An 11,678-nucleotide genomic window follows, 5' to 3' on the forward strand; every position below is an offset into this window, starting at 1 on the left:
ACATTTTATGACGTAGCAAAAATTTACGTCATATGAACATATTATGACACAGTTTCTAAAACCAATCCATTTTTTTATATGAATATTGGAGAAAAAATGGACTCTTTTAGAAACTGTGTCATAATATGTTTAGATGACGTAAATTTTTCTTACGTTATAAAATATGTAGACCTATTATAACTTACAAAACTATGTACTTCATAGCTCATTTTTGTACGTCATAAAATATGATTTTTGTAAAAATCAGTCATCTGAACATATTATGACACAATTTCTAAAATCAGTCTATTTTTACTCAATATCAATTTGAAATAATTTTCTCTAATATTCACGTAAAAAAATGGACTGATTTTAGAAACTGTGTCATAATATGTTCAGATGACGTAAATTTTTGCTACGTCATAAAATGTGTAGACCTATTATAACTTACAAAACTATGTATGTCATAGTTCGTTTTTGTACGTCATAAAATATGATTTTTGTACTAGTGAAAAAAAATAATTTTATGTGTTAACTAGTCCCTATTCCTAAGTTGTCTCAATAAAATTATGATCACAACCTCACGAATAATTGGATTATGCTGTAAATTTTACATAGTATTATTGAAATATAGTTCTCCAATATAAATAAAGAGATTTACAAGTGATGATTTATGCTAAAAAACAAATATCATATTTTATTATAAAAGTTAGGTTTCCACATATGATTTAATATTGTGATGGTAAAAAATTTATTCCTATTTCTTTAACCATTAGATCGAGATGACATTTTTATCCCGATTTCTTAAGACATATTACTTCATTTTTAATCATGAGGATTTCTAGTTACAGGTGTGTGATTAGAGAAAAAAATTTCTTAGTTTGAATTAACATTACCTATTTTTTGTTTCAAGTTATTTAAATAATAATTCGATTCTAATTCTTTTAATAATTGGATTGAGTTCAAAATTTTGTAATTTCTCCTTGAGACGATATTATTTACTTTGACTATTCAAATTTACATTTAGAAGTATGTAATAAGAAATATCATTTTCGCATTTTAGATAAAGAACAACTCTTCTACAAAATCAAAACTTTTCTCCCAATTATCATAACTTGTGAAATGTGAAATACTATCATGATATTTAAACCCTAAATGATGGTTGTACTATTATTACATGCCTTTTAATGTAATATTCATATTTTTTTTTTAAAAAAAATATACATTTCTTAGATAATTGAGTATACGTTGTATTTATATTAATTAAACAAAAATTAAATTAAAAACAAGAAGACTTATATTTTTGGATAGTTAGATAGTATTTGATTAAATGAAAATACATAAAAAAATACATACAACGAGAATTCTTTAACATATTATGTCAAATGTCATTTCCAATCATAGATCATGTTAAAATCATCACGAAAAGAGGTCAAGAAATTAAAACAATTAAAATAAAATACAATGATGATTCAATATATTGAACTTTCCTTGTATTTCACTTTTATGATGACAACCATCATTAGAATCATCGTGGTAAGTACGAGATACAATGATAGTTATCAATATTAAAAAAACATATTTTAATAGTTGTTAAAAGTTCTTAGGGCACTTATATAATTATACAATCAACCTATGAAAATTGGTTAGATTCTAAGTTATAAAAAGAAAATAAAAGAAAATTTTATCAACAAATTAACATTTATTACTCTAAGAATATGTTTCAACAAATTTGTCTATATAAATAAATAAATATCTTATCCATTCGACCTACTTTTTTCTAATATATAGTTCCACGACGCAAGTGGTTACCACTTGTTTTGATTTCTTTAATAATATCCAGTGGTAGACATTGTGATTAAAGAAGTAGACATTGTGATATGTGCACTTCCATTGCCTCAAGCTATGGAGCAACTCAAAATCATAGAAGCTATCAAAGTTGCTGGTAATATAAAGGTACTAATTTATTACATTGTTGTAAAGTTTTAATATTTACTTATTATCTTTACAATTTTTCTAATTATAATCAATATTTAGTGAAATATATTTCTTTACAGTGGATCAAGTCAATCCATTTAAATCACCCATTTAATCTACTAATTCATAATGGTCAAATTCAATTACAAAATATATGATTAAAATATGTAACTTCTTAATAACCTAATTTTTTTTTAAAAAAAAAAAAAAGAACATGTCTAACCAACATTTAATTAATTTCACCACCTACCAAGGGGACACCTTAATGCTTGTCGACTTAAATGGAATTCATTTTAAATTTCATATAGTGTGTAGATAAATACATAAATTAATATAGCTATAGCACAGATACAATATCACAAAATTTATTTATTTTTATTTTCCTTTTCTCATGTAACTAATGTTATTAAATTGTCACACATTTTTTTTTTTCAATTATGTTGAGTTCATCGATGACTAAGTTATTAACCTAATAATCTATTAAGCAAAAACTTGATATAAATAAATTTTGATTGAGTAAATAATTTTCATCCAAAGTATTTTATATAAGTAAATGCTTTTTTTTATTTGTAAATAATATTTTTTTTTATTTTAAGAAATGGATCATGAATTAGTCCTAATAATTTTTTGTGAGCATTTTGATCTTATAAACTTTTTCTTGTGTAAATGTTTTTGTATGGAAAACTTTTTTGATGTGTGAATGTGTGTAATTATAAAGAATTTGATAAGATCATAATATTTTAATAATTTTTTGATAATAGATGTATCACTGTTTGATTGGTTTGTATATTTGAAGCGGACCAATCACAAACTGCTACTTAAGTTATTATAAAAAAGTTGTTAAAAATACATTTTTCATTGCAGAGATTCATTCCAACAGGGTTTGGTGCAGAAGAAGAGAGAATAAAGCCTCTTCCTCCATTCCAAGCTGTGCTTGATGGGAAAAGAAAAATCAGAGAGAAAATTGAAGCTGCTGGAATCCCTTATACTTCTATCAATGCAAATTGTTTTGCTGCATACTTCATAAACTATTTGCTTCGTCCACATCAGAATCTCAAAGATATTGTTGTTTATGGTATTGGTGAAGCCAAAGTATAAAATTCCACTACCAACTTAATACATTCTTCTATTTATTCAAATTAATCAACAACAAAAATTAGACAAATTTTGTTAAACTTATTTTATATTTCAGACGTGTTTTTAAGTTAACATCGAAAAGGAAATAAGTCAAACTCTGTAAACAACTTAAATGTTAAAACACATTTGAAACATCAAATAACTTAACAAAATTTAGTTCAAATGATTACATATACTCATTTGTAAAATTGGGAACTAAATTGGATGGAAATTTTGAGGAGAGACTATTTCTAGTTTTTAAGTTAAGGAACCAAAATCATATTTAACCTTAATTAAAATTATCAATATCAACATCAACATACCAATGATACTAGAGTGAGTTTTTGGGTATTGGTTATTAGTTTTGTAACATTAGTTGTTATTTTAGTTTTTTTTAGCAATAATATGTGTTTAATTACTAATTTTCTTATTATATTTAGACATTTCATTTGTTCGAATCCTTATATTTGTTTTTTTTTATTTAATCGAGTTTTTATATTTATAAAAAAATTTACTATTTTTTTAAAATTAATGTTAACATAGTTTTAAAATATCATATCTCAAAATATAAGTATCTTATATGTTAAAATATGAGTTTTGTTTTTCTACTTCCACTCAAATTATGATACGTAACACTTCCAAAATCATTAAGTTAAAAAAATAAGAACTCAATTAAATTAAAAAAATATATATATAAAAATGAAAACAAACCAAAGACCTAAATAAAAAAATCAAGTGTACCTTCCCTTCTATATAACTACTATTTTATTTATCTATATATAGATAAATAGTCTAATTCAAGTGTGGAGTAAGAGCTATATAGAATTAGAATATAGAATAGAGTTGAGTGAAACAATAATATATAAACAACAAAATTAAAAAAATAATTTTATTTACCGAAAGGTTTTATATACAAAGAGTCTAATTTAAAAAAATTCGATATTAAATAGAGATAATTAAATAAATAATATGAAAAGATCTATAAATTTATCTTAACTTTTTTTTCTTAAAAGTAGTATCAAAATCTTTATACATAGAATAACTCATGGCAGATATTTAAATTATTTGATGATAATTTTTATTATAATTACTACTTTTAAACAAGATTCAGTATTATTTATGTTTATTGTAGTTAGAAGTAACAAAACAGAATATTGTTCCAGTTTTTGGTGAACTGAGACAAAATGGATCAAAATAATCAGTTTTATCATCCTGAATTTTGATAAATCTCTCTACTCTTTTTATATATAAAATTATAATATATTATCCATGTTTTTTAGGATGGTAAATTGTATTTTTGTTCTATTAACACATTCTAACGTAATATTTTTAAAAATTAAAAATTAGAATAAAAAGTAAGTTAAGTTTCTTTTATTATTTAAATAATATAAATATGCAACAATATTTTAATTTAAATAATGTTTTTATGAATTAAATTTTAATTATTAATTATAATAAATTATTAATTTTTAACTACGTTAATTAAGATTATTAATATATAAATAAAAAAACAAAATTTAAAGAAAAAAAAATATTTGTGTTTTTAGCATGCCAAAAAATAGTCCATTAATTTCTCACCCATAACAATATTCACTTTCTTTCTTTTTTTCTCTTTTTTGTTTTTTCATTTCACATCATACATTCAAAATATTATTTTAATTTTTGAAAAATACTATAAATACTTAAATAATTTTAGTCTTCTTCATTATTTGAATGAAATTAAGATCTGATATATATAATTTGGTTGATATCAGCTGTACTAAATTATGAAGAAGACGTGGCTATGTATATAGTCAAAGCAGCGAATGATCCAAGAACATGCAATCGTGTGGTATCTTGTCGGCCTTTGAAGAACATCATAACACAGAATCAGTTGATTTCATTATGGCAGAAAAAGTCTGCTCAATCTTTTACCAAAACTTTCGTTCCTGAGCAAGAAATTATTAAACTCTCACAGAGTAAGACAATTTATTTTCTTCACGTTTTATAAAATTTATACAAATATTTTTATTTGCATTTTGTTTGGCTTTTTTTTATAGCACTGTTTTTTTATTAAAAAAAAGTGTTCAATTATATTTTAATTATTATGAATATATATATGAGAATAATATTAAATTGAATAAAAAATTTGATATTAAATTTGTTTTTTTTTTTTATATACGATTGATCTTGCAGCCTTGCCATTTCCTGATAATATTCCAGTTTCCATAATTCATAGTGTATTTGTGAGAGGGGACCTTACGAGCTTCGACATTGGAGAAGATGACCTTGAAGCTTCATTGCTATATCCTGATTATAATTATACCTCCATTGATCAAGTTCTTGATATATTTCTTCTTCACCCTCCAACTCCTGCATCTACTTCTTTCGGATGAACTTATATTAAACTTCTACTGCGTAAATCAATCTTTTAGGTTATGATCACATCTAGTATGTATCAATATTTCAATTGGAAAAAATCTCTTTTAACAACTTTTTGACAAAAAAAGCTAATTCGCCAGTTCTATTTGCAATTTCTGGTGGAGTCAAATTATCTTCAATACNAGTCAAGGGAATAAACCCCTATTCTATTGTTTCCATATAAACGATACTCTCATAAGTAAGAGTACGAGTAAAAATACCTCGTTCTTGAACTTCTGTTATTATTCTAATAGATTGAATATCGTTCATAGGTACTTTTATAAGAATACGACGATTTTTTCCGGGAAATCCCCAACGAAGAAAACATACTTCTTTTTTCTTTTTTTTGTCGTGAATTTTGTGATTGGTTCGTTTCAAATATTTTTCTAGAATAAATTCAAACAGACCAATAAAATAGTGATATGTGTCCTGTTGTAAAAAAATTGTTAAAAAAATTTGTTAAAATATCATTATCCATTTCAACTTTTATTATTTATCCATCTATGTAATATTTAGAATATTTTATCATCTTTTTAATTTATAAATCAATAATAGATCAATACATTTTATTATTAATCATCTCACATCATTCTTAACCAAACAATTATCTTTTGTCTCAACAAATGTTATCAAGGAACAATTTGACATTTTATTGAGGACATATATATATATATATATATATATATATATATATATATATATATGTTTGTGTTTTTTTAAGCATTTACATAGAAAACAAATATGAATTTAAAATAGAGAAATATTGTTTAAGTTGGATATCATCACTAACATTATTTGAAAAATGAGTAAATTCTGAGGACAAGAGTATATAAATAGAATTTTATATATAGGAACAGGAACATTGTACTATCAGATATTCATCCAACAAGTCTCTTAAACTAAAGTCTAAAAAATTTTAATTACAAAAAATTAGAAACACTTAAGACCTGATGAAAACCCAATAAAACAGATAAACAATAAAAATACAATTACAATATTGAATAAAGATCCAAAAAATAAATATACAAAAATAGAAAAGTTTTATTTTAACTCCAAACCTAGTCTAATACTTCAAAAAATAAAATGTATACTTTTACCGTACTTAAATTTTTTATATTTATTTGATAACATTTTTTCTTGTTATTTACTCTCTTCTTCCTTAAAAAATATAAAACTTTGTTTTTTTATAAATATTTTATCTTTATATATTATATGAAATGAATGTAAAAACACGTCATAATGTCATTATTCCTTTAAAAGAGAATAACAACATTAAGATAACAGACATGTTTACATTCATTTAACATATATTATAAAAATAAAATGATCATAAAAAAAATAATCTTTATAACTTTTTAAAAAAGAAGAAAGTAAAAATTTTAAATAATAGTATCAAATGAATGTAAAAATTATACCTGTGTCAAAATATCATTTCTCGTAAAAAAGACTTGAAAATTCATCCAAAAGCAGCAGATGCAGGAGGCAAAGGATGAAGAAGAAAAATATCAAGAAGTTGATCAATGGAGGTATAGTTGTAATCAGGATATAACTCTGAAGCTTCAAGATCATCTTTTCCTAACTCAAAGTTCATGAGATCTCCTCTGACAAACACACTATGGAGAATGGAAACTGGAATATTCTCTGGAGAAGGTAATGCTGCATGCACATCATGCAAAAACTTTACCCTTAATTAACAAATACTTATAGTAATTAATCACTAATTATAACATTAACATGAAACTTAATAAACTTTCTTACTCTGTGATTGTTTGACTAGTTCTTCTTCCAAAATAAAAGTGTGGCTAAAATTGTGACCACATTTTATCTCCCAGAGTGATATCAGCTCATTCTGTGATACGATATTCTTTGGAAGCCGACAAATTACCACTCTATTGCGTGTTCTTGGATCATTTGCAGCTTTAACAGTGTACATGCCAATGTCTTCTTCGTAATTTAGTACAGCTAATTAATCATAACAAATTTTAATCACAGTATAAACAAATTTAAACTACCAAAATAAAAACACATCATATATGCAGAGAGAGAAGAGTATCATGTCATGTCATCACTTTCTTATTTGCTGCAAAATAAAGTATTGCATATTTTAGTTTTATTCTTTAATTTTACTATCTTTGTTTTCATTTTTACCGTCAAAATTTCAAATTTTTTACACATTTTATCGTTTTTTTTTAACTTTTAAAATTTTACTATTATCGATTGATAAAAAAGTTATTTTCAAAAACAAAAATTACAAGAAAATATATATTTTGTTCAATAGTGGATTCTAATAAGTAAAAATCAATTATAATTAATTAATAACAGTAACCTGGTGCAACTTAGCAACAAATTTAGGACTTAAGCCATACAAGCAAACTCATTGTAGAGAGAAACCTCAAACATTAAACTTGAGATTAATCCATGAAAGCTTCTTCTCAAAAGAGTTATCTTAAGAGTTGGAACACTAAAGCATGAGGTTTAGACCACAAGAACAAACTTAAGAAGAGGAAATCTCTAGCACTCATCTTTGGAAAGACCTAGAATGTAACTTTTACAAGTCGAACAAAAAATGTGCAACTTAAACTCTAAGAAAAGCAGTTTAAAAATATATAGAATAAAATCTCTAGGGCTCAAGCGCCAAAATTGGAGTTGAGCACTACCCTAGATAATTTAAAAATATAACCTCATGCCTTCATATTAGGTATTGAGTGGAAAGTTGTAGTTCAACTAATTCTCTTCCTACTTTTAGATGCTAGAAACAGATCTAAGACTCTAGTTGGTTATAGAGTTCTGATCTTAATATGCAAGTTATTTATTCAAGTAGTCATGAATCGTATTAAAGTTTGATGATCTTAGGCTCTAGGTGTCATGAATGGACTTAAAGTTACATTTAAAGAGCACTCCCAAGATAGTTAATGGTTTGCATAAGTACATAGACCATATGAGTAATGTTGTGGTGGAAAAGAATGAGATGAAATTCACTCATAGTCTCTACTATCTATATAATATATATTTATTATCAATAATTTCCAAATGCAAGAAAACCAAAAACAAACTACCAATATGCTTGTTAAATCCCTATGATATCATAACCCCAATCGGTGTACTACAAAATGACTTAGTACACTTGCCAATAGAACACACAATTGGATAAATATTTTAAAACTTGATGTTCCATGATGTTGGGGATTTTTAGGCTTAAGCCATAATGAACATAAAAATCACAACCCAAATTTATCCCATCAAAAGGCCACTTTCACATAATTTTCATGCTACAAATTTTACGATGAATCCATGTCATTTGGTTCTGTTAGCATTAATGATCATTGTTGTGAGATTTGATACCTTTGGCTTCACCATTCCCATAGACAACAATGTTCTTCACATCTTCTTCATATGGACGAAGTAAATAATTGACAAAGTATGCAGCACAACAATTTGCAGAAACAGAAGTGTAAGGAATTCCTGCAGCTTCAATTTCTCTTCTGATTTTCATTTTCTTTTCAAGCAAAGCTTCAAATGGAGCAAGAGGCTTTATTCTATCTTCTTCTGCTCCAAATCCTGATGGAACAAATCTCTGCAATGCAAATTCACAAACACTATCTTATTAAATATTAATGAAGAACTTGTCTACAAATTCACGAAAGTATTAATACAATATTGGATCACACAGCATTTCTCAAACTAAATTAACGCCAATATACACAGCCATAATATATTAAGAAAAACGATAGCGGTTATTTTTACTTATAAGCAATGGTTTCGAAACTGAAATATATACAGATGAGACAAAAAGATAGACTATTAATTTTTTTTGGATAAATAATTTATTTAAAATAATAATTAAGGCATAATAATAAGGAATGTGACTCTATAAATAGTTGGTGTCATATTTTATGGGAAGGGTCCTACATGCATGGGAAGTAAGAATGAGTGGACAATACATCACAACCATATCATTAAGTTCATCCATTCCTCAGTCACACAAACCCTATCATTTCTCTTGTTTTATTTTTTAGTTTTTGTTCACATATTTTTTTTTTAATTGATGGGAAACACAACAGCTGACTAAATTTTCGAAAAATAAAATAGATATAATTTATAATTTTTCCTAACTTGCAAGAATATACGCAAAAGAATTATTAAAAGATAACAACAATAAATCACCAAAATTACAACAAAGACATCAAAATTTACAATATAAAAAATTCTTCAATAAAAGTAACCAATTAATAATGAATTTATTATCAAAATTCTATCTAACCCTAACCTAAAATGTAACACCCCTATTATTAAAAAATAGGTTATGAATATGGTAAATAAAAACTAATTAAAATATTATAAATAAGCTGATATTGTAAAATAAGCATTATTTATTTATTTATTATGTATTTATTACAGTTAATTTGTATTGAGAAGTCTTAAAAGAGTAAAAGTGGTTTTGCATGAAAAAAGTAGACCTTTATGTTTCCAGCAACTTTGATGGCTTCTATGATTTTGAGTTGGTCCATGACTTGAGGGTAAGCCAACGCACTTATCACAATATCTGCTTTTTTAATTGCTTCTAGAATCTCTTCATACTCCAGTTCTCCCTGTGCTTCCAATTCAGACAATAATAAGCTATTTTTCAAAGAACAACTTTTTTTTTTTATTATTTTATGATTTTAGTTGAGAGATCATTTTTCTTTTTTAATTCTCAAAACAACATTAAATAATAAACATGTGATGTTTTTTTTTTACATATATGAACCTAATTTTTATAAGAGTAACATCACCTTCAATAGATTTATGACAAATTTTGATTATTAAAAATGTGTTCAGACTTTTTATTTGCAATTGGCACCACTTCAAGGAAAAACATGCATTAACAACACACTTTCACTAAATTATTTAAGGATAATGATACTTTGACACCTACAATGTGACAAATTTTTTACACCGCCACGTGTCACATTCTGGGTGGTCCACATGTTTTAAAAAATAAAATGACAGAACATGGATTGAATGTGTAGTGATAAACCTGGTATCAATGTACAAATAACTGGGTAGTTTAGGTTAACTTTTAGCACGATGAGGACATTTTTGAATCTGCTTTATTTTTACATTGATACCTTCTCGTACTAAAAATTAGCCTAAACTACCCACTTATTTATACATTGATACCAGGTTTGTCACTACACATTGAATCCATATTTTATCATTTTATTTTTTAAAACATGTGGACCACCCAGAATGTAACACGTGGCAGTGTCAAAATTTTGTCACATTCTGAGTGTCAAAGTATCATTATCCATTATTTAATGCCTTTCTTTGTGTTTCATGATTTGAGTTTAGATGTAACTTATTTTTCTTTCATCCTCTGAACAAAATTGATATATTAGAAGAGTAATTTTGAGAGATATATTAACAGAAAATTACATAATAATCAATTTTTCACTGGCTTTAATATAGAAACATTGGTAATTTTTTTAATTTATGAAACGATTTTTTGATAGATATATTAATAGAAAATTAAATAATAATAGATCTTTCTGACTTTAACATCGAAATATCTTTAGTTATATTAAATAAGAGGGATAATTTTAAGAGATACATTAACTTAAAAATAATAATAAACTTTTTACTGACTTTTACATCGAAATATCTTTTACAGTAAACATTATTTTCATACTATTGACCTTGACTACCACGTCTGAATTATTATACGAGTTGTTATTTGAAGAAGAATGTAAATAACCTGTAGAAGAGTGACTCTCATGGATGTGAATTCCTTGCAAAGTTGTGTCTTGGAAGGTAGAGTTTGTGAAGTAAGAGGACGAGTATAGACGAAAGTTGGATGACCTAAAGAGAGACTTGCTTTCACCAAATGCTTACCTATGTAACCAGTTCCTCCAAACACAACAATCCTATTCTTTCTCTCCATTTTTTTAATCTTCTCTTTCTGATCTTGCAAATCAAATGGTTGACCTAACCCTTTAAATAATAATAATATTCTACATTAATATCACATGCTTTTTTTTTTTTTTATGGACATGTATCACATGCTATATTAATTGATACCTACCAATCAATCATTGAACATTAATAAATCAAAACAAGTGGTACCACATGCATAGTGTGTATGTGTAGTGGAAGTTCATATAGATAATATATGGTCAGAGAAAGTAGATGAAGTGTTAAATGGTTGTTTCACGTGTTTTTAATTTGGT

General features: G+C 25.6%; 1 protein-coding gene across 1 annotated transcript in view; it reads right to left on the minus strand.

The window, feature by feature from the left end:
• The window catches only part of LOC106760721 (eugenol synthase 1-like), a 25,231-nt gene extending 13,824 nt beyond the window's left edge, over window positions 1-11,407 (minus strand). The window contains exons 1-5 of the mRNA XM_014644131.2: window positions 11,207-11,407; window positions 9,930-10,061; window positions 8,815-9,046; window positions 7,231-7,434; window positions 6,946-7,128 (exon numbers count right to left, since the gene is read on the minus strand). Coding sequence (XP_014499617.1) covers window positions 6,946-7,128; window positions 7,231-7,434; window positions 8,815-9,046; window positions 9,930-10,061; window positions 11,207-11,392 — 937 coding nt within the window. The 5' untranslated portion in view covers window positions 11,393-11,407. The remainder of the gene's footprint in view (window positions 1-6,945; window positions 7,129-7,230; window positions 7,435-8,814; window positions 9,047-9,929; window positions 10,062-11,206) is intronic.
• Between the last annotated feature and the right edge of the window lie 271 nt (window positions 11,408-11,678).

Source organism: Vigna radiata, chromosome 5, assembly GCF_000741045.1.
Source record: "Vigna radiata var. radiata cultivar VC1973A chromosome 5, Vradiata_ver6, whole genome shotgun sequence".
In the NCBI taxonomy this organism is placed as follows: domain Eukaryota; kingdom Viridiplantae; phylum Streptophyta; class Magnoliopsida; order Fabales; family Fabaceae; genus Vigna; species Vigna radiata.